The following is a 25,072-nucleotide window of genomic DNA, read 5'->3' on the forward strand; positions in this document are numbered from 1 at the left end:
TCACAGAGCTCTGTGTTGTAAAGCCAAGTCTTGATCTAAAGTCCCCTGACTCCATGGGCACAGTTCTTCCTAAGGCCACACCAATTCATCCACTCACCCTGTCCACACTTAAGAGGCACCCACCTGATGCCAAGTGTTGTCCCAGACACTGGGGATGCAGTGGTGAACTGGACAGCAACAGTCCTTGCCTGCATGGTGCCTAGAGCCCAGCAGTCCTTATAGAAAGGACCTCTGAAGTACCTGCTCTCCCAGACCAGCATCACCACTCTGCTCCAGTAGAGCAGAGACTCAAGAGCTAGCCTTAGACAACAAAAACTATAAATATCCAGGAAAGGGCAAAGCAGACAGGAAGTGCTCCAGGCCGCAGAGCCTAGCCTTTCCAGTTGATGGCACTCCAGCCAGGAAGACTTCATCTGCACCTGTATCCAGTGGCCCAACCCTTAGGGCACCTTCTCCCCAGATCCCAAATCTCACCTCAAAATCCACACGGTCTGACTGGTGCTGCCGCTCAGCCTCCTGCAGCTTGACAAGCAAGTCCTGCACGGTCCTCCTCAAGCTCTCGACATCTTCATCTAGATAGGTGTCCACCTGCAGCCAGAGGAGGGAAGGGAAGGTGAAGTTACTATGTTTGTGACTTGGTAAGACAAGGTCCCCCCGACAACGCACACTTGTTTGGACCATCTTGCTCAGACCACCCTCACAAAAGAGTTCACATCGCACAAGGGGAGAGTTAGTCAGTCATAGGCACTAAGGAGTTCTGAGTTATTCATATGAAAACACTCTCATACCTTAAAGAACTCAACTAGTTTCCAATCACCTGATTATTTTAGGACACACTGTAGTAAGCTTTATACATGTATCAACTGATTAATGAAGAGGTATGTTTATGCCGTTCTCATGTGTCTGTCCTGCTTCCATCAGACTAGAGCTCTCTGAGAGCAGGGACCATGTTTCGCTTTGGACTACAGTTCCCCAAGGGCAGGGACTGTGCCACATCCATCATGGGGGCATGTCCCAAAGGCACGTCTTTTGTGGTTCTCTGCACTTAGCACAAAGATCAGCAGATAAAGGGTTACTGACAGATAGGCAGCTTAGGGCAAAAGCACCCAATAAGTCCAGGAATCTGATTCGATGGAGGAAAAGGTGTCTCAGTGAGGTTACTGTGAGCCTCTCCCCCAGGCACACCCAAACTGGCATGTATGCTCTCGCCTCCATCTCTGCTGCACTTCAGTTACCGGCTCCCTTGAGTCTGACAGAAAAGTCCCTCCCGGTCTTGCACAGCGGGGAGATAGCAGCACCTTCAAACCAGAGCACAGAGCTCAGCTGGGAGGAGCGGACAGGGTCCCTGGGCGGCTGTGTTATCACTGAGTCCTGTGGGCCTTGTTTCTCTATCTGGGAAGCAGGGAAAAGACTCCTTACCACGCCCTGCCTTACAGCCTGCCTCAAAACTAAGATAATAGCCGGTAGGGCTTGGAGCCTGTGAGAAGAAAGGCTGAACAGATAGTGCCAGGTGTTATTATAACTTGTTGCCAACAGCATATTTGCCAAATATGGTGATTCGGGCAAGGGAAACATCCAAACTGCACATCTAAAGTAAGTGGCTAGAATCACAACATTCCAAATCCAGCCGTCAGTAAGTTATCTGGTCAGTTCCCCTATGTCTGCGCCTATGCTGCTGGGCAGGTGAGAACGTTTGAAAAGGCTCCTCCTGGAGCACAACTGTTATGTGTTTATTTCAAATGGCATTCTCGTAAGACTCTCTGATGACAAGGAAAAATTTAGTGATACAGTATGAAGAGAAAAAAGGGAGTTATAAAACTTTACATGCAGGAGCTAGAGACAACAGACCAGATTTTAACACAGCAACATAGATAGAGCCTAAAAACATGGTGTTGGATAAAAAAAGGAGAAAACAGAAATACAGCACAAGTCCATTATGAAAATTAAAAACGGGCTTCCCTGGTGGTGGAGTGGTTAAGAATCCGCCTGCCAATGCAGGGGACACGGGTTCAATCCCTGGCCCGGGAAGATCCCACATGCCACGGAGCAACTAAGCCCGTGCGCCACAGCTACTGAGCCTGCGTGCCACAACTACTAAGCCCACGTGCCTAGAGCCTGTGCTCCACAACAAGGGAAGCCACCGCAATGAGAAGCCCGTGCACCGCAACGAAGAGTAGCCCCTGCTCCTCGCAACTAGAGAAAGCGCGCACGCAGCAACGAAGACCCAACACAGCCAAAAATAAAAACAAATAAATTAATTAATTAAAAAAATCATATTTAATAGGCATATTTAAATCATATATTGAATATGTTAGAGTGAGTGCCTTTTGGTGGGGGAGACCAAAAAAAAAAAAAGTGAAAGCAGTGAGAGGTCTTTAGGGGACCAACGATGATAACGAGCCCTGAACTGATGGGAAGGTCTGATTCAGCTCTGCACTTGAGAGCCAAACAAACCTAATCCAAAAATATACCTGCCCAAGCAAAGAAACAAATGCAACGAAATGCTATATACAGTCTAATCTCAGTATCATAAACATATATTTGCACTGAAGGAAAAACAAAGGAAATTTCACCAAGCTGGCTTTTCTCTGGGTAGATTACAATTGATATTTTTTTCTTCTTTCAACTTTTCTGTGTTTCTGAATTTCCCTAATTTTCTACAATATGTGTGTCTTAAATTATTATGTAATCACAAAATATATAATAACAAATGTCATTTAAAAAAAAAGTACAGCCATGTTTATTTGTCAATTATACTTCAATAAAGTTGGGGCGGGGAAAGAAAGTACAGCTACGGAAGGAAATACTTTGTCGTTCAAGAGAACGAGATAGATTTACACATACAAATATGGAAAGAAGGCTATATATACTTTTCAGCTTAAAAAAAAAAAAGCAAGAAGAAATAATGTATTTATCACAACTGGAATTGTGAAAAGTATGTGCATATTATATACAGACATTTATCCATGTATGTATAGATGGTGCATGTGTATCTATTAGTGTATACACACAGATACATATGGCTTTTAAATATGGTTGTCTGTGTATAGAAAAACACTCTAGAACTTTAGACTAGAATATTAGAACTAATAGGCTAAATATTAGAATCACATGAAGAGCTTTTAAAAGTCCTGATGCGTAGGCCACACTTCAGACCAGTTAAATTACAGTCTCTAGGGATGGCACGCAGATATTGCATCCTTTAAAGCTCCCAAGGCCATCCTAATGGGCAATGAAGGCTGAGAAGCACTGCTCTAAAAGGACCCACCCACGGGAATTCCCTGGCAGTCCAGTTAGGACTCTGCGCTTTCACTGCCAAGGGTGTGGGTTCGATCCCTGGTCAGGGAACTAAGACCCCACAAGCCACGCAGCAAGGCCAAAAAAATAAAAATTAAATAAATAAATAAAAGGACCCACCCACTTCAATCTGTTAACCTTGAATACTTTCAAGGAGTGGGATTGGGGAAGGAAAATTTACGCTTTATATATTTCTCCTTTGTTTGAATTTTTACAGCAAGTAAATATTACTCTCATATTTAGTGAGAGAGAGAAAGCAATAAACAAAAGGATCAGGAAGGATTATTTCCTGCCTCTTGGCCAAGCAGTAGTTACCACTATTTTCCCTGTTACCTACCTCGGGTGGGCTGCTATGTGGGGTCAGGGGACCTTGACTAAAGCCATTTGGCTTTTCTAGCACCACCTATTCAAAGAAAAATAAATTGGTAGTGAAAACAATCCCAAGCAATCAACTTTGAAACATTCTTCTCCTTGTTTTTTTTTAATTGAAGTATAGTTGATTTACAATCTTGTGTTAGTTTCAGGTGTACAGCAAAGTGACTCAGTTATACATATATATATCTATTCTTTTTCATATTCTTTTCCCCTATAGATTATTAAAAAATATTGATTATAGTTCCCTGTGTTATACAGTAGGTCCTGTTGGTTATCTATTTTATATATAGTAGTGTGTATATTTTCATCCTAAACTCCTAATTTATCCCTCCTCCCTGCTTTCCCCTTTGGTAACCATAGTTTGTTTTCTATGTCTGTGGGTCTATTTCTGTTTTGTATATAAGTTCATTTGTATCGTTGTTTTTAGTATCATATATTTTTGAAACATCATTCTTCTAAGAGTTCAAATCTTAGAAAGAAAGAGGAGAGAGAGAGAGAAGGGGGGAGGAAGAAGAAGAAGAAAAAGAAGGAAGGAAGGAAGGAAGGGAGAAAAGAAAAGAAAAAAAGACATCTAGTGCTCTGTGGGAAAATGGAGAAAAGAGGGAGTGGAGAAACATGTGCAGCCTTGAGGGGGAATACTCTATCTAGCCTTGTTGGGAGGAGGAAAGAAACCCCAGGCTAAAACCTTTCAGCAGACTGGAAAATGTGCAGGCACATTCCTCGCAGCCCAGGAAATACAAGCTGCTGTCTGCCATAAACAAAGAGTTTCCTTTGCCCCTCGGGGATCCTGACAAGGTCTGACACGACATAAATCAAAAGGGGAAGCGGCATTTGCTGCAGTTCTTTCCAACCCAAAGCCTGATTAGTCATCATACGACTGCCGTTTTGTGTAAACAAGGTGCCTGGACCACCGGGCTCTGAACACATTAGGTTCTTCAGTCACTAGACAAAGCACCTCCCACCAGCCAGATGTGAGCTCAGGCAGTGAAAGTCTTACCTCCAGCCAAAGCAAAATGAATTAGGGAGAATCCACCACACAAGCCTAGCACATGCCCAAGACGAAGGGTAATTTTGCTGGCACTAGCTGCTAGGTCACTCTTCCCCTTAGGAGAACGAGGGCAGGATCTACTGGAGAAGGACCACCGCAACCAAACCAAAAGCAAATGAAGGAGACACAGCTTGGAATCTAAGGGAAGATGAGGGTGAAGTCATGGAAGAGATAGTTCTGCTCTCCTGGGGACATTTCTATCCTCAAATTTTTGAAGAACTAAAAAACAGGATCCCAGGATCATCCACCCCAAGAGGGATTCTCCAATCAGTTTGGTCTAACAAACATTTACTGATGACCTTGTGCATCCCAGACCCTGGGCTGAGGTGTGGGGACACAGAGACAAGGGTCAGGGGGTGAACCCTAACCTGGAGGAGCTTCCTGTCCCAGGGTAGAGATAGCTATAGACACAGACAGTAATAATAGACAAGGACCAAGACTTCCAATTTACACCACAAACATCACCAAATTAAGCAAGATCAGCTTATGAGAAGTTTGGATTTATAGGTTAATTGTCTCTTTATAAGACTTTGTACTACAAGAAGACTGATCACAGAATCCTTATATATAAGATGGCCTGCCATTAACTTAATAATTTTATTGATATAAATTCAATATTTGCACGTTTTAGGAACAGGTGTGCTTGTATGTAGGCTGATTAGTGTGAATACAAGTGTCCATCTGCTGGAGAGCCCTAACAATGTTGTGAGTGCGCAGAGAAGCCAGCATCACTTGTATTCTCGCCTTTCCTGGCAGTGGCATTAGATTCGGCACCCACTGGGTGACTGGTAAATGGTACAACCCCACCTCCTCAGTGGGGACCCAACCATGGACCATTTCCTATTACCTGTATCTCCTGTTGATGGAGAGAATCTCCTGGATTTCTGTCGAGCTTCCTACTTATATCCTCCCGGAGCTTCTGCAGGCAGTTCCTGGCCTGGGAGGAGAGGGCAAGAGGCTTTAGCTTTGGGAAAGAGAGCACACCAACTCACCCACCTTTGTGCCTATCCACAACCCATACTCCTATGAGTCAGGTACTGTTCTAAGTACTGGCTGGGAAAGGAGAGATTCTAGTCAAGTGGGGCTGCAATGCAGTCCCTCCTATACAAGCAACAAGATAATAAAAACCGTGCCCTGGTGTACCTAACATTTTAGTTGTGGAGACACACAACCCAAAAGACAAATAAGTAAAACATGTAATATGTCATGGTGACAAGTGCCAAGGAGAAACATGAGCCAGAGTGAGGGTTAAGAAAAGTGGGGAGGGGACTTCCCCGGTGGTCCAGTGGTAAAGAATCCGCCTTCCAATGCAGGGGACACAGGTTTGATCCCTTGTTGGGGAACTAGGATCCCACACGCTGCTGGGCCCGTGCGCCTCAACTGGAGAGCCTGCGTGGCGCAAACTGCAGAGCCCACATGCTCTGGAGCCCACGCGCCACAACTAGAGAAGAGAAAACCTGCATGCCACAACTAGAGAGAAGCCCACGCGCCGCAACGAAAGATCCCGCGTGCCACAACGAGGGTCCCGTGTGTCGCAACTAAGACCCTACATAGCCAAAAAAATAAACAAAAGATAAATAAATAAATATGTTAAAAAAAAAGAAAAGTAAGGAAGCAAGGCTGGCAACTTTAGGTAGGATGACTGGGGGGACAGTGCTAGGTGCATGGTGCTTAATAAGTATTTGTTGATTAATGGATTGGTTGATGAATGGAAGGGTCAGAAATGATATTTACACCTGAGGGGGCATGGTGCTTTGGAGATACGAAGGGAGCAGAAGGGAGAAAATCAGAACCTACAAAAGAAGGGAGCCAAAAAAATGTAAGGTTCAGAGAAATGACCTAGGTCATTTCCACGAAGGAAAGGGGCGCCCACCTCCTGGATATACTGGACCTCACTCTTCAGCTGGTTAATATTCTTCTCATGGATCATCTTGTCTCCTGACTTCCCCTTCAAGTACACCTGAAATAAGGAAAACAACACTAATTAAGAGACCTCCAATGGAAGCAACCTAAATGTCCATTGACAGATGAATGGATAAAGAAGATGTGGTGTCTATATATACACATACACACACACACACACACACACACACACACACACACACACAAAATAGAATATTGCTCAGCCATAAGAATGAAATAATGTCATTTGCAGCAACATGGATGGACCTAGAGATTATCTTACTAAGTGAAGTAAGCCAGACAAAGAAAGACAAATATCATATGATACTGTTTATATGTGGAATTTAGAAAAATAAAATGATACAAATGAACTTATATACAAAACAGAAATAGACCCATTGAAAACAAAATTATGGTTAGCAAAGGGGAAGTGGGGGGGAGGGATAAATCAGGAGGTTGGGATTAACATATATACACTACTATATAAAACAGAAGACTTCCCTGGTGGCTCAGTGGTTAGGAATTCTCCTGCCAATGCAGGGGACATGAGTTCGACCCCTGGTCGGGAAAGATCCCACATGCCACGGAGCAACTAAGGCTGTGTGCCACAACTGCTGAGCCTGCGCTCTAGAGCCCGCGAGCCACGACTGCTGAGCCCATGTGCAGCAACTACTGAGGCCTGAGTGCCTAGAGCCCGTGCTCCACAACAAGAGAAGCCACTGCAGTGAGAAGCCTGCACACCGGAACGAGGAGTAGCCCCTGCTCACCGCAGCTACAGAAAAGCTGGCACACAGCAACAAAGACCTAACACAGACAAAATAAACAAATAAATAACCAACAAGGACCTACTGTATAGCACAGGGAACTATACTCAATACTTTGTAATAACCTATAAGGAAAAAGAATGTGAATCACTTTGCTGTACAACTGAAAGTAACACAACATTGTAAATCAACTCTACTTCAATAAAAAGAAAACTCCAGTTAAATTAACTCCACACAGGCAGCCTCATACACTGCTGGTGGAAGGGTAAATTGTCACCACCTTTCTGGGTGGCAATTTGGTAATTCCGATCAGAAGACTTAAAACTATATTTACTCTTTGGGGGCTTCCCTGGTGGCGCAGTGGTAAAGAATCCGCCTGCCAATGCAGGGGATGTGGGTTCGATCCCTGGTCTGGGAAGATCCCACATGCCACGGAGCAACTAAGCCCGTGCACCACAACTACTGAGCCTGTACTCTAGAGCTCGTGAGCCACACTACTGAGCCTCTGTGCCATAACTACTGAAGCCCACGTGCCTAGAGACCGTGCTCCGCAACAAGAGAAGCCACCGCAATGAGAAGCCCTCACATGGCAATGAAGAGTAGCCCCTGCTTACCGCAACTAGAGAAAGCCCCTGCAGCAACTGAGACCCAACTCAGCCAAAAATAAATATAAATAAAAATTTTAAAATAAACTATATTTACTCTTTAACCTATCAAATCTATTTCTGGAAATTCATCCTAATGAAATAAATTTAGCTAAACTAGCATAAATACTCCCGTACATATATGCAAATTCATGGAAAGGGGGTTGTAAAAGGGGATTTACACATTTTTCTCTGTATACCATGCTTGAATCTTTAACAATTGAGAAAGTATTTCTTTATCACTTGTATTTTAAAGCACATTCACAAATTAGTAACATATATGCTCGACAAAATATTGCTTATGGCTGTAAAACATGGAAATAGACAAAATGTCCAACAATGGAGGATTAAAGAAATTATGGTATGTGTATACTAGAACACTAAGCACCCATTTATGGATACAAAGATGTTATAAACTACCATTAAAGGTGGGGCAAGCAGGGGACTGCCCTGGTGGTGCAGTGGTTAAAACTCCACGCTCCCAATGTAGGGAGCCTGTGTTCGACCCCTGGTCAGGGAACTAGATCCCACAGGCATGTCACAACTAAGAGTTTGCATGCCACAACTAAGGAGCCGGTGAGCCACTACTAAGGAGCCTGCCTGCCACAGCTAAGACCTGGTGCAACCAAATAAATAAATAAATATTTTAAAAAAAAAAAAAAGAAAAAGAAGAAAGAAAAAGTAAAAACAGAAGAAAAACCCACAGAATGGAAAAAATTAAAGATTTTTTCGAAATCATATATCTGATAAGGGTCTATTATCCAGAATATATGAAAGAACCCTTAAATCTTAACAATTAAAACACAATTGAATTTTTAAATGAGCAAAGGATTTGCATAAATATTTCTCCAAAGGAGATATACAAATGGGCAATAAGCATAAGAAAAGATGTCATCAGGGAAATGTAAATTAAAACCACAAGATATCACTTCACATCCACTAGGATGGATATAATCAAAAAGATGAACAATAACAAGTGTTAATGAGGATGTACAGAAACTGGAACCCTCATACATCACTGATGGGAATATAAAATGGAGCAGATGCTTTGGGAAGAAGTCTGGTAGTTTCTCAAAAGATTAAATATAAATATAGAATTACCATATGAGCTAGCAATTTCACTACTGCTAGGTATATACCAAGAGAACTGAAAATATATGTTCACCCAAAAACCTGTACATGAATATTCAGAGCAGCATTATTCATAAAAGATAGTGGAAACAACCCAAATGTCCCTCAACTGATGAATGGGTAACAAAATGTGGTATATTCATTCAAGGGAACATGATTCAGCCGTTAAAAGCAGTGAGTACTGATGTATGTTACAACGTGGCTGAACCCTGAAAATACTGTGCTAAGTGAAAGAAGCCAGACACAAAAGGCCACATGTTGTGTGATTCTGTTTATATGAGATGTCTAGAAGGGGCAAATCCATAGAGACAGAAGGTAGATTGGTGATTGCCAGGAGCTAGAAGGAGTGACTGAAAATGTTCTGAAATTAGTAGTGGTGGTGGTTGCACAACTCTGTGAATATACTAAAAACCACTGAATTGTACACTTTAACCAAGTCAATTGTATGGTATGTGAATTACATCTCAAAAAGCTGTTTTTAAAAAAGAAATAACAAAAATTGTTTTAATTTTTAAAAATAAGTTCCATAAACACACTTCCCACCGGTCTCCACAACTTCCAGCAGCTAAACATGGACAGTGGATAAGCACCTAGAAAGGTCATCCCATCCATCCCCATGCCCGGGGCCGGGTCGCACCAAAGTCACTACAGACTGACTGTGGTCTCCTGGTGTTGATTAAGATCCTTCCAGGAGATGGCCAGGAGCTAGCATTGCAGGTCTGGTTCTTCCTAGTCAAACCACAAGGTCCCTTTGACGAAGTCAGCTGTTCCCTCTCCCATGTCTATAAGGAGAAAGAGAGGAGGGAGAAACAGTGGAGGTGAACTAAGCTTACCTTAATGATCTCTTCATGTCCATCGTTGGACTCCACCAGTTCTGAGGCCAGAGAATGACCAGATGAGCGGCCGGACACCATGGCATAGGTCTTCCTGCCGGCCTACCGGAGAGAGAGAGAAAAGTGGCTCAGAAACCATACGACAAGCACAGAACTTCTGCCCCTCAACCAATGTAGAAGAACTGCTCCTCAAAAGACTTGAAGGGTTAGTCCGATTTTCCCCTCCAAAAATTCATTTCAGAACCTCTACCAGAAGCCACAGGATGAACACAGCAGCAACAAGAACACAGGACGGGGAGAATTAGTTGAAATTGCAGGTTAGTTTTAATTTTAATAGGGGTCTCTCTATCCCCCAAAGCAGTGCACAATGCTGAGGTCAGCTGGGGGTGTCTGAAAGGAGATGCTCCCGGGCAGCAGAGGAGATGGCTCCAGCCAGCACTGGGACGAGGAGTCGGCAGCAAGGAAGGAGAACTGGTGCAGGGGAGGAGGCCTTGCCCCACCAGAAACCTCAATACCTTCTGGGCTATGCGTTCAAGTTCATCTCCTGTCAGTTCACCCTGGAGAGTCAGCCTGAGAATGTCCACGCTGCCCTAATAATGACAATGACAGCAACAATAACCTCTTACCTTTATAGTCTACTACCAGTACACATGCACTTTGCCAGCCCTGTGGAGTGGGCCTTATCAGCATTTTACAGGCAAGAAAAGCTGAGGTCCGGGGAGGTGACATCAGCTTATCCAAGATCAGTTCACTCTTAGGTGATAAGGATGTCTCCGGGGACTTTGACAGTGCTACACAGCACAGAGACTACACAGCACACTGCTCTGTGTGGTTGCAGAGGGGCTACCCTGGTCCTTGGATTACAGGAAGCACATTGCATGCACTCTCCTTTCCCCAACCCTAAAGACAGCATCCCTGGATTGGTCATCCCCAATCCAGAATTTCTGCACCTGACAGCCAACCAGGTAGTTATTGATATATAAGACTAAGATATCCTTCCAGAACCAAACCATAGGAAGGTACATGAATCCAAACCCCTATTTCTATAAGCCACACAGAAATTATCCAAATGAAAGCAGGCAATACAATAGATCAGCCTAACTTCAAAGGGAAAAGCAGATGTTCTTTCATAACTCAAAGAAGTTTTAAAAAACACATTGTGGGGAGGGTGGGAGGGAGGGAGACGCAAGAGGGAAGACATATGGGAACATATGTATATGTATAACTGATTCACTTTGTTATAAAGCAGAAACTAACACACCATTGTAAAGCAATTATACCCCAATAAAGATGTTAAAAAAAAAAAAACACACATTGTGAGCAAGATAGAAAACCCGAGAGGGAAAGCATGCAATAAGAGGGAAAAGTGGGGGGCTGGAGATTTGGAGAGATAATAACATTGAGAGAGAATCAGCAAGGCAGAGTGGACCAAATCCTGCCAATAACCCATGTTATGTGTACAGGTGGACAAGAGGCTTAGCCACTCTGGGCCTCTGGATCTCACTGGAAAAATAACGGTTGGAATAAGTATCTCTACGGCTCCTTCCAGCCTTGATATTATGGCAGCATAAAAGAGGAGTATATGCTTCTCCCATCCAACGATGGGAAGATGGTGCTGAACTAGCCAAGATGAAAGTGACCTTGAGGTCATCTGCTCATACCCTGCCATAAGGTCCAGAAGTATAAATGCCATCTTACTCTTAACACATTTTAAGGAACCCTCCTAACCTTCCACATGTCTGCTGGAAAGAAAGAAAGAAGAAAGAATGGACTCTGCCCAGAGAGTTGGGAGAAGCTTTTCTGGGTAGACAGTAGTCCTTCCTACACAAGAAAGAGTGAATTGGTGGAGAAGTAATCAGTCTCTGTAGTCAGCTACTTAACTCTCAGTGTTCTCGCTATAAAATGGGAATACCATCCAACTGAGGGCTTTTGGTTGAAGATTAACTGAAAATGTATGGAGGTTGTTCTCTGCCACATAAGAGGGAGGTACTCAAATATTAGCCTCCTCCCACTTCTCGGAATGAACCCAAATTTAAGAAAAATGGAAGACACTTCCACATGGCCCTTAAGCCTTCCCAATCCTGGCAATGTAGCTAGTTTTACAAAAACACTTAATTCCTACCAAATAAAAGCCAGACCCTTAGTGTGGCATTTAAGGCTCTCCACAGTCTGAGTCAACTCACATCTCCTGCTACTGCTCTTCATTGTCCCTGGTCCAATACGTCCCATGTCCTCCCACTTCTGTAACAGTGCTCTCATCATTTCCTTTGCCTTAAATGTTCTTTACAATGACTATACTACCCAAAGCAATCTACAGATTCAATGCAATCCCTATCAAACTACCAATGGCATTTTTCACAGAACTAGAACAAAAAACTTCACAATTTGTATTGAAACACAAAAGATTCCAAATAGCCAAAGCAATCTTGCAAAAGAAAAACGGAGCCGGATGAATCAGGCTCCCTGACTTCAGACTATACTACAAAGCTACAGTAATCAATATGGTATGGTGCTGGAGCAAAAACAGAAATATAGATCAATGGAACAGGATAGAAAGCCCAGAGATAAACACATGCACATATGGTCACCTTATTTTTGAGAAAGGAGGCAAGAATATACAATGGAGAAAAGACAGCCTCTTCAATAAGTGCTGCTGGGAAAACTGGACAGCTACATGTAAAAGAATGAAATTAGAACACTCCCATACACAAAAATAAACTCAAAATGGATTAAAGACCTAAATGTAAGGCCAGACACTATAAAACTCTTAGAGGAAAACATAGGCAGAACACTCTATGACATTATAAATCACAGCAAGATCCTTTTTGACCCACCTCTGAGAGAAGTGGAAATAAAAACAAAAATAAACAAATGGGACCTAATGAAACTTAAAAGCTTTTGCACAGCAAAAGAAATCGTAAACAAGACAAAAAGACAGCCCTCAGAATGGGAGAAAATATTTGCAAATGAAGCAACTGACAAAGGATTAATCTCCAAAATTTACAAGCAGCTCATGCAGCTCAATATCAAAAAAACAAACAACCCAATCCAAAAATGGGCAGGAGACCTAAATAGAGATTTCTCCAAAGAAGATACACAGATTGCCAACAAACACATGAAAGAATGCTCAACATCACTAATCATTAGAGGAATGCAAATCAAAATCACAGTGAGGTATCACCTCACACCAGTCAGAATGGCCATCACCAAAAAATCTACAAACAATAAATGCTGGAGGGCTTCCCTGGTGGCACAGTGGTTGAGAGTCCGCCTGCCGATGCAGGGGACGCGGGTTCGTGCCCCAGTCCGGGAAGATCCCACATGCCACGGAGCGGCTGGGCCCGTGAGCCATGGCCGCTGAGCCTGCACGTCCGGAGCCTGTGCTCCGCAACAGGAGGGGCCACAACGGTGAGAGGCCCGTGTACCACAAAAACAACAACAACAACAACAAAAACAATAAATGCTGGAGAGGGTGTGGTGAAAAGGGAACACTCTTGCACTGTGGGTGGGAATGTAAATTGGTACAGCCACTATGGAGAACAGTATGGAGGTGCCTTAAAAAACTAAAAATAGAACTACCATACGACCCAGCAATCCCACTATTGGGCATATACCCTGAGAAAGCCATAATTCAAAAAGAGTCATGTACCACAATGTTCATTGCCGCTCTATTTACGATAGCCAGGCCATGGAAGCAACCTAAGTGTCCATCGACAGATGAATGGATAAAGAAGATGTGGCACATATATACAATGGAATATTGCTCAGCCATAAAGAGAAATGAAATTGAGCTATTTGTAGTGAGGTGGATGGACCAAGAGTTGTCATACAGAGTGAAGTAAGTCAGAAAGAAAAAAACAAATACTGTATGCTAACACATACATATGGAATCTAAAAAAAAAAAATGGTTATGAAGAACCTAGGGGAAGGACAGGAATAAAGATGCAGATGTACAGAATGGACTTGAGGACACAGGGAGGGGGAAGGGTAAGCTGGGATGAAATGAGAGAGTGGCAAGGACTTATATATACACTACCAAATGTAAAATAGATAGCCAGTGGGAAGCAGCCACATAGCACAGGGAGATCAGCTCAGTGCTTTGTGACCGCCTAGAGGGGTGGGATAGGGAGGGTGGGAGGGAAACACAAGAGGGAGGAGATATGGGGATATATGTATATGTATAGCTGATTCACTTTGTTATAAAGCAGAAACTAACACACCATTGTAAAGCAATTATACTCCAATAAAGATGTTAAAAAAAAAAAGTTCTTTCCTCCCATTTTCACCAGGGGCATCTGCAAGTCCCTCAAGAGCTTGCATTCAATTGCCACATCTTCCATGACACTTCCCTACATCCTGTGGGAAACACATACTCCCTTCCCTGAGATCCCTCTGTATCACAGGGCCTCTGGTGGCACGTGCCTCTCACTTATTTGTGATCCATGAGGAATTACCCCTTCTAACTGTTAACTCCTTGTGGGCAGCTGTCTGCTACAGCCCCTAACAAAGGTAAGTATTTTCCGAATGCATAGTGAGTGTTCCATGACATCTAGGTCAAGAGAACATTACAAAAGAAAGAAGAAAATATAATTTCAAAATAGCCAGAGTGGCTGCCAACTCCTTTTCCCCAGGACGCAGGCATGCATTCAGATTAAAACACAATCTCAGGAGTTCCCCGGTGGTCTAGTGGTTAGGATTTGGCGCTTTAACTGCTTTGGCCTGGGTTCAACCATGGTATTCTAATTGGAAGAGAACCGACAATTAGGCTGGATTTGGGCCCTGAGAGGTCATCTCCTCTGTTCATGTCATCAGAATTCCAGTTGCAGACAAGAAAGAGAACAAGTTGAAGAAGTACTCAAGGAAATAATGGCTGAAGCTTCCCAAATTTGGCAAAAGACGAATCTGCAGATTCAAGGAGCTCAGCAAACATGATAAACCCAAAATTCATGCCAAGATATATTGTAATTAAACTTCTGATAACTAAAGACAAAGAAAAAATCTTGAAAGCAGCCAGAGAAAAATGACACCTTACCTATAGGGGGAAAGCACGTTGAATAACAACAGATTTGTTATCGGAAACCATGAAGGCCAGAAGAAAATGGGACACTATTTTTCAAGTGCTGGGGAAAAAAAAAAACCTCTCAATCAATTTTTTCCCAGGAAAAATATTCATCAGGAATGAGAGGGAAATCAAGACATTCTCAGGTAAAGGAAAACTAAGAGAATTTCTTACCAGTAGACCTACACTAAAAGAATGGCTTTGAAAGTTCTCTAAACAGAAAGGAAACAATAAAAAAGGAATCTTGGAACATTAGGAAGACAGAAACAACGTGGATAGCAAAAACGTGGGTTAATCCAATTGGCTTTCCCTCTCTCCTTGAGTTTTCTAAATTATGTTTGATGATTGAAGCTAAAAATTATAACACCATCTGATGTTATTCTAAATGCATACACAGGAAATATTTAAATTAATTATAAATGGGAGAGGGTAAAGGAATGTAAAGGAAGGCAAGGTTTCTATACCTCACTTAAACTGGTAATACTAGAGCAATCACTACAAAGTCTATACAAAGAAATAATACTCAGAAACACTATAAATGAATCAAAATTGAATCCTAAAAAGTGTTCAAGTAACCCACAGAAAGGCAGGGAAAAGAAAACAGAGAAATGAAGAACAGAGAGAACAAACAAAAATAAAATAGCAGACTTACCATACCAATAATTACACTAAATGTACATGGTCTAAATACATCAATTAAAAAACAGATTGGGGCTTCCCTGGTGGCACAGTCGTCGGGAGTCTGCCTGCCAATGCAGGGGACACGGGTTCGTGCCCCTGTCCAGGAGGATCCCACATGCCACGGAGAGGCTGGGCCCGTGGTCCATGGCCGCTGAGCCTGCGCGTTCGGAGCCTGTGCTCCGCAATGGGAGAGGCCGCAGCAGTGAGAGGCCCATGTACCGCAAAAACAAAAACAAAAACAAAAACAAAAAAAACCAGATTGGCTGGAATTCCCTGGCAGTCCAGTGGTTAGGACTCCACACTTCCACTGCAGGGGGCCTGGATTCAATCCCTGGTTGGGGAACTAAGATCCCGCAAGCCACGTGGCCACGGCCAAAATAAATAAATAAATAAAATAAAAATAAAAAACAGATTGGCAGAATGGATTTAAAAAAAAACATGACTCATTATATGCTGTCTATAAGAAATATACTTTAAATATAAAAATATAGGCTGGTTGAAGTAAAAGAATGGGAAAAGATATATCATGCAAATATTAATCAAAGGAATGCAGGAGTGCTGTATTAATATCAGATAATTTAAGCTCTCACTACAAGAATTTAGAAAAAGAACCAAACTCAAAGCAATCAGGAGGAAGGAATTAATAAAGATAAGAGCATGAATAAATAAACTTTAACACAGAACAACAATAGAGAAAAACCAATGAAACAAAAAGCAGTTCTTTGAAAAGATCGATGCAAATCATAACCTCTAGCAAGACTGACAAAGAATAAAAGAGAGAGACATAAATACCAATATCAGGAATGAAATAGGATATTTCTACAGATCCTGCACATATTGAAAGTATAAGGTAATACTATGAAAAACTCTATGAACATAAATTCGACAATTTAGACAAAATGAATCAATTCTTCAAAAAATACAAACTACCACAGCTCATCTAATATGACATAGGTAATATGAATAGCCTTATAACTATTAAGCAAATTAAAGTCATAATTTAAAACTTCTCGGGAGTTCCCTGGTGACCTAGGGGTTAGGATTCCAGGCTTTCACTGCCGTGGCCCAGGTTCAATCCCTGGTGGGGGAACCACAAGTGTGTGGCGAGGCCAAAAAAAAATATTCTCAAGAACTATCCGGGCCCAGATGGCTCCACTGAGAATTCTACCAAATATTTTAAAAATTAACACCAATTCTACTTCTACATAATCTCATCCAGAAAATAAGAGGAGGGAACAAATTCATTTCATCAATCTATTCTTATTGTGTGGCACCAAGACCAAAGACAATTTTAAAAAGAAAAAAACAAATAAACAGACTACAAACCAACAGCTCTCATGAATACAGAGATTTTACTCTCTAACATTTTGTTAGAACATGGGTAAAAGACATGAAAAGATATTTCACTGAAGAAGATATACACATGGCAAATAAGCATATAAAATAATGTTCAGCATCATTAGTCATTAGGGAAATGCAAATTAAACCCACAGTGAGATACCACTACACACCTATCAGAATGATTAAAACAAAAAGTACACCAAATGCTGGCAAGAAGGCAGAGAAACTGGATCACTCACACATTGCTTGTGGAAATACAAAGTGACACAGCCACTCTGAAAAATAGTTTGCAATTTCTTTAAAAACTTAACATACAACTACCATATGACCCAGCAATTATACTCCTGGGCATTTATCCAAAAGAAATGAAGACTTATGTTCACACAAAAACTTGCACACTAATATTTATAGAAGCTTTATTTGTAATACCCCAAAACTAGAAACAATCCAGATGCCCTTCAGTAGGTGAATGGTTAAACAAACTGTGGTACAGCCATACCATGGAATGCTTACCATTCAGCAATAAAAAGGAACAAATTACTGATGCATGCAACAACAATTTCCAAAGAATTATGCTAAATGAAAGAAGTCAATCACAAAAGGTTACATACTATACGATTCCATTTATGTATTGATAATAGTCTTGAAATGACAAAATTATACAAATGGAGAACAGATTAGGGGTTGCCAGGAGTTAAGGAGAAGATGGAGAAGAGAAGGAAGTGGGTGTGACTCTAAAAGGGCAACCTGAAGTATCTTTGTGGTGATGGAAATATTCTGTCCCTTGACTGTATTTATGTCACTATCTTGATTGTGACAGTGCACTATGGTTTTGCAATATGTTACCACTGAGGAATGCTAAGTAAAGGGTACAGAGATCTCTATTATTTCTTTTAACTGCATGTGAATCTACAACTGTCTTTTTCTTAAAAAGTAATACTTCCAGGGCTTCCCTGGTGGCGCAGTGGTTGAGAGTCTGCCTGCCGATGCAGGAGACGCGGGTTCGTGCTCCGGTCCGGGAGGATCCCACATGCCGTGGAGCGGCTGGGTCCGTGAGCCATGGCCGCTGAGACTGCGCGTCCGGAGTCTGTGCTCCGCAGCGGGAGAGGCCACAGCAGTGAGAGGCCCGCATATCGCAAAAAAAAAAAAAGTAATACTTCCAGAGATAAAAATTAAAGAATATAATGAAAATAGTTACAATCCTGGACTTCCCTGGTGGCACAGTGGTTAAGAATCCGCCTGCCAATACAGGGGACATGGGTTCGATCCCTGGTCCTGGAAGATCCCACAGGCTGTGGAGCAATTAAGCCCGTGCGCCACAACTACTGAGCCTGCACCCTAGACCCTGTGAGCCACAACTAGTGAGCCTGCGCTCTAGAGTCCGCGAGCCACAACTACTGAGCCCGCGAGCCACAGCTACTGAAACCCATGCACCTAAAGCCCATGCACCGCAACGGAGTAGCCCCAGCTCACCGCAACTAGAGAAAGCCTGCACACAGCAACGAACACAATGCAGCAAAAAATAAATAAAATAAATAAATAAATACATTAAAAAAATAATTATTATAATCCTACTACTCCAAAATAGCCACTATTAAAATGTTAGTGTATTCCTTATAATTTTTCTATGTATATTTTTGAAAGGCATACTACTATATACAGTTATATACTTGCTTTTTTCCCCCTTTAATATTTCATCATTAATTTCCATCACATTAAACATTCTTCAGGGACTTCTCTGGTGGCACAGTGGTTAAGACTCCGCACTCCCAATGCAGGGGGCCTGGGTTCGATCCCTCATCAGGGAACTAGATCCCACATGTATGCTGTAACTAAGTGTTTGAATGCTACAACTAAGGAGCCTGCGTACCATAACTAAGGAGCCCTTGGGCCACAAATAAGGAGCCCACGTGCCACATCTAATGAGCCTGCCTGCCACAACTAAGACCCAGCACAACCAAATAATAAACATTTTAAAAATAAATAAATATTCTTCAAAATTTGCTTTTAATGGCTACTAGTATTCCACGAATAGATCAGACTAATTTATTCAGCCTACCCCCACCCCAGTATAGGTTCCTATCAACTTTTTGCATTTTATTTTTTATATATTTACTTTTTTATTTTAGAAAATATATTTTATTTTGATAGAATGACATGATACATAGCAGTACCTAGATCACCACCAGATTTACTGCCTGATCCATTACTCCTCAAGCCTAACTTGATTTTCTCTCTTCTTTGCAGAAAAAGAATAGCATTTGGAACAGTTAGACCTTGGCTCAAGCACTGGCTCCAGCTTTTATTTGTTGTGTGTATTAATTTTATTCTCCCTCAGCCTTAGTTTAGTATTAGTTAAGATGGATAGTACAACATTTAAGTGAGAACACAGTGACTAATACACAGTGAGAACACAGTGACTAATACACAGTGACTAATAGACATACAAAAATGCCAGTTCCTCAAATTTGACATAATGCTCCTCTTTAAAATATTTTCCATAAGCATATTCCATATGCTTATAGGTTAAAGTAATATGCCTTGTCATGGGAAAAGATGCATATTAACTCCTACTTCACACTATATACAAACATTAATTCCAAGTGGATTGTAGATGTACATGTGAAAAGCAGAATAATAAAGGTGTTTTTTTTTTTCCGCGGTATGCGGGCCTCTCACTGTTGTGGCCTCTCCCGTTGTGGAGCACAGGCTCCGGACGCGCAGGCTCAACGGCCATGGCTCACGGGCCCAGCCGCTCTGCGGCATGTGGGATCTTCCCGGACCAGGGCACGAACCCGCGTCCCCTGCATCAGCAGGTGGACTCTCAACCACTGCGCCACCAGGGAAGCCCCAGTAAAGGTTTTATAGGAGAACACCTTCATGGCCTTAGAAAGGCAAAATTTTTCTTAGCCACAGCACAAAAAAAATCCTCCCCATAAAAAACTGATACATTGGACTATATTAAAATTCTGAACTTTTGTTCATCAAAGGACACCACTAAGAGAGTATGACAACCCACAGAGTAGAAGATATTCACTCTATGACTATCTGACAAAGGATATTCAGAATACATTAAGAATTCCTACAAAACAAAAAGACAAAAAAACAATGTGGTATCCTGGACTGAATCCTGGATCAGAAAAAGGACATTAGTGGAAAAGCTGGTGAAATCCAAATAAAGTCTATAATTTAGTTAATAGTATTGTATCAACATTAATGTCTTAGTTATGACAAATGCACCATCGTTATTAAGATGCTAACATTGGGGGAAATTGGGTGAAGAGTATATGAGTATTATCTTTGCAACTTTTCTGTAAATCTAAAATTATTTCAAAATAAAAAGTATAATTAAAGAAAGAAAGAGGGGAGGGAGGGAACATGAGAGGGAGACAGAGTGGTGCCCAACAGAAAAATGGGCAAAAGACTTCAATAGATGCATTACATAAGAGGATATCCAAATGTACAATAAACATAAGAAAAGGGTTCCACCTTATTAGTCATCATCATCAAAGAACTAGAAACTAAAACCATAAGGCGAAACCACAAACTACTCATCAGAATGACTAAAATGAAAAAAAAAAATACCAAGTTTCCGGGGCTGTGGAAAAATCAGAACGGATGGTGGGTTTGCTCATTATCACAATCACTTTGGAAGTATCTACCAAAGATGAACACATGCGTACCTTATAACACAGCAATTCCACACCTGGTTATCTACTCAACAGAAATGCATACATACTTTCCCCATAAAAAACATAGACTAGAATGTTCATAGTAGCATTTTTCATAATAGCCAAAAGCTAGAAATTACCCAAATGTTTTTGGAGTAGAATGGATAAACTGTGATACAGTCATACAACAGAACACTGCACAACAATGAAAAAGAGTGAACATGCAACATGGATGAACTTTACAGAAATGTTAAGCAACAGAAGTCATACACAAAAGTATACTATATGATTCCACTTATATAAAAAGTATAAAAGCAAGCAAAACTAATACATGCTTCAGAAGTCAGGACAGTGGCTACCCTTGAGGGTGGAGGGTAGGTAATGACTAGAAGGGGACAAGAGGGGGCCTCTTGATGATCTGCTTCTTGATCTGGGTGATGGTTAGAGAAATGTATCCAGTTTGTGAAAATTACTTGACTGTACATATATGATATATGCACTTTTATGTATGTATGTTATTGTTTAACATACATAAATGTATGCTTTTTTTAAAAAAAGCAAACGAAAAAATTTAAAACGCCTTATTGTAGCATTAAAGTCCCTGCATGATCAGACCTATCACAGTGTATATCACATAATGTCTTGACTCCCACCAGTACCCCACCTGTACCCTACATTAGCTATCCCAAACGTTCCTGATCCAATTGCAGGAAGGCATCCAAATCCAAATTTCTATTTCTGTTGATGAGTTTTCCAATGCAATACACACTCCCACCTCCCCACAAGTGTACATGTCGTTTTCTCCTCCAGGGATACGCTTCCCTCCCTTGCCTCCTTGGAGAATTCCCAGTCAACCTTGAAGGCTCAGCTCTAAGGGTCCGACCCTAGCACTCCTTAGTCAGAGCCTGCTCCTGCAACCACTGCACCCTACCTATCCTACACTGTAACACTGGTCCCCTTCCTTCATAACTACTTATTCATTCATCTCCCCAATAAAATCATAAGCTCTCTGAAGACCTTGATGGCTTATTTAGTACAGTGCCTTGCTTAGAGCAGGCATATCAAAGAATATATGTTGTGTGAATTTCAGGTAATGTGGTCCAGGATTTTCCCAATTCTCTTTCTTTTGAGAACATTAGATTCCTCAGTTTAGAGAGGCGGTAGGGAATACTGGGAAAAAGCAGACATGAAAAGGGGAAAACAAGAAAAAAAAAAAAGAGCAAAGACCAAGAAAGGCAACACTAAGAAGAAATATAAGTGGCTAATAAATATATGAAAGATGCTCAACCTTACCAGTAATCAAGGAAATGCAAATGAAAATAATAATGAGTTATCATTTGGGGGGAATTTCATTAAATTCTGAGTTAAAAAGTGTAAGATGAGACACATAGAAGTATGCTCACGGCAGCACTGCTTGCAATGGCAAAACACTGGAAACAACCCAAATGATGCACTGACAAGTAAACAGATGAATGCAATATGGCATATCAGTACAATGAACTACAGCTACATGCTTTGACATGAAGGAATCTCAAAATTAATGTTATATAAAAAAGTAAGCAGTAGAATATAGATACCATGTATACAAAGTTCAAAACATGTCAAACTAAGCAATATATCACTTGAGCATGCAGTAAAAGCATAATAAAAAGCAAGAAAATAAACACAAAATTCACAAATTCTATGGAGGAAGCAGAGGGGTTATGATCCAGAAAGGACCCCAGGGGGCTTCAAAAGTATTGGTAATGTTCTGTTTCTTAACCTGGTTGTTCAGTACACCAGGACCATTTTATTGCTTTGCTTTAAAACTTCCCATATAGGGACTTCCCTGGTGGTCCAGTGGTTTAAGACTCCGTACTTCCACTGCAGGGCGCATGGCACAGTTCGATCCCTGGTCATCAGGGAACTAAGACCCCACAGGCCACACGGTGTGGCCAAAACAAAAGAAAAAGAAAAAACTTGACATATACACAAGAATCCTTTCTTGCTTTTCAGTAAAGCGAGTGAGTTACTTCATGTGAATCCTACAGAAATATCATTTTTATTTTTATTTTTTTAAATATTTATTTATTTGGCTGCATGGGATCGTAGTTGCAGCATGCGGGATCTTCGTTGCAGCATGCGGGCTCTTTGTTGAGGTGCTCAGGCTCTAGAGCACGCAGGCTCAATAGTTGCAGTGCTCAGGCTCTCTAATTGTGGCGTGCAGGCTCAGTAGTTGTGGCGCACCGGCTTAGTTAAGCAGCATGTGGGATCTTAGTTCCCCAACCAGGGATCGAACCCCGGCTCCCTGCATTGGAAGGCAAATTCTTAACCACTGGACCACCAGGGAAGTCGAGAAATATCATTTTTAGATCAAGTGACTGGCAAATTTTAAAGATACTGATAATACCTAGGGTTGGTGAGGATGCAGGGAAAAAGACTAATCTCCTATGTATATCATTGGAGATTATAAAAGTATTTTTAGAAACTAATTTGGCGATATTAATAAAGAGTTTGCATATTTTATAAACCCTTTGAGTAATTCAACTTTTACGAATATGGCCTATGAAAATCCATGCACATTTGCCCAAAGATATGTGTGTAAAACTGTTGACTGCAATACTCTTTACAATAGTTAAAGACGTGGAAACAGCATAAATATTCTTGAGTAAGTGAGTGTGTGAGTCAAGTATGGTAACATCCACACCATGAAATACTACACTGCTGATAAATAAACCTCTATAAATTGACAGGAAAAGACCTCCAAGACATATTAAGTGAAAAAAAAGCAAGTCACAAATTCATTCATAAAATGTGACTTCTTATTTATTTAAGTACACACATATGTTCATAGTATTGGTAATTGCCGGTTCCTAAATAAAGCAATTACTACATGCTGAGCCCTATTAGGCACTGTTCTAAGTGCTTTACATGTATTAACTCATTTAATCCTCACGACACAACTATATGGTAGGTATAAATTCCCATTTTATAGACAAGAAAACTGAGGCACAGAAGTTAAGTATCTTGCCCAAGGTCATATAACTAGTAAGGAGCAGAGCCAGGATTCAAACCCAGGCCCTGTGGCTCCAGAGTCTGTGCTCCTACCCACCATGCCACGTTGGCAATTCTTGAAAGTAAGCACAACAGCAAAGCACTGAATTCATATACACTAAGCTAGAGAAAGTCAAGGGAGTCCAGGGACTTTCAGTCCATATACTTCTATAGTGATTTAAACTTCTGCAACAAAAATGTATTTGTGTGACATTCCTATAATAAAATATATAAAATAAAGAGAAGGAAAGAAAAAGTACTAAACTTAGAGGTGGGATCTGAGTCCGACCCCTACTAATTCTTGAGCAAATCATTTTATTTCTCCGGGCAATTTTCCATCTACAAAATGGGGGTAATAATACCTACCCTGCCTACACTTTAGGCAGGGTAGGTAGATGTGTAGGAACAGTGTGAAAGTGCTTTGCAAACCATAAATCACTTCACAAAAGTAAGGCAGCATTAACTTTCCCAAGGAGCTCTGGAAAGACCGCAAGGGAGGAGAGTAGGTGAGACAAACCGTCTAAAAGAAGCCTGTGACTAAATCTAGGGTTCTCTCTGGCACCTCAGCCTCTAGGACCAGAGGATCCGGTCTGTAAGGCCACAGACTTCACCCCACGACCCCAAACCATAGCCAAGAAGGAAAACCCAGGCCCCTCTCTGCTTGGTGCCATTGGTCGTCTTCTGGGGCTGGAGTGACCCCGAGGCTGCGAGCAGGCTCCAGGGAGCTTTAGGAATACCCCAAGATGTTTGGAGGGTGGTCCCCACTGGGTACTCTCTGAACGGCAAGATAGGTAGGGGAGCCGTCTTCTCTAAGGAAAAAGGAACAGAGCTAATCACAAGGTAAGCAGTCTCTAACCTCATAAACATTCCTGGGGAGAAGCCCAGCCAACTCCAAATTATAGGCAGCCTCTCCACTCTGTTCAAACAAATCTCCAGCTGTGACTCACTCCTCAGAGTGGGGAGGGGGTCAACACAGAGCTGAGGGCTTAGAGATCAAGACGCTGAGGAGTGATACGGAGATATATCAGGGAGGCCCCGGAGGTTCTCACATCACTGGCTCATATGAATAGGGGAAAGATCTATGGGAAAATACCTTTCCCCAGCTCCCACTCCCCAGGCTGCTATGAGGGCCATGAGGACTGGATGGCAGGTGAGGATCAAGGGACTCCGAGAAGGAAGTAAGGGAAGTGGAAGATTGCCCCTGAGCTGCAAACCAGCATCCTTAATTTATCCTCTCCCTATAACCCACTCTTCCACCATTTTGTCCCTCAACCCTGTTCCCTGTTCCCACCG

The 25,072-nt window shown here is 41.8% G+C and overlaps 1 protein-coding gene across 4 annotated transcripts in view; it reads right to left on the reverse strand.

Moving 5' to 3' along the window:
- TUFT1 (tuftelin 1) overlaps positions 1 to 25,072 on the reverse strand; it is a gene marked incomplete at its 3' end in the record, with an annotated part of 46,006 nt that overhangs the window by 13,208 nt on the left and 7,726 nt on the right. The window contains exons 2-7 of one of the 4 annotated variants that reach the window (XM_082832397.1): positions 10,510 to 10,584; positions 9,995 to 10,096; positions 6,594 to 6,680; positions 5,568 to 5,657; positions 3,635 to 3,700; positions 475 to 588 (exon numbers count right to left, since the gene is read on the reverse strand). In XM_082832397.1, coding sequence (XP_082688523.1) covers positions 475 to 588; positions 3,635 to 3,700; positions 5,568 to 5,657; positions 6,594 to 6,680; positions 9,995 to 10,096; positions 10,510 to 10,584 — 534 coding nt within the window. The remainder of the gene's footprint in view (positions 1 to 474; positions 589 to 3,634; positions 3,701 to 5,567; positions 5,658 to 6,593; positions 6,681 to 9,994; positions 10,097 to 10,509; positions 10,585 to 25,072) is intronic. The other 3 variants (XM_082832398.1, XM_082832399.1, XM_082832400.1) reach the window with 3 other exon arrangements.

Source organism: Leucopleurus acutus (assembly GCF_964270905.1).
Source record: "Leucopleurus acutus genome assembly, chromosome: 2".
Lineage (NCBI taxonomy): Eukaryota > Metazoa > Chordata > Mammalia > Artiodactyla > Delphinidae > Leucopleurus > Leucopleurus acutus.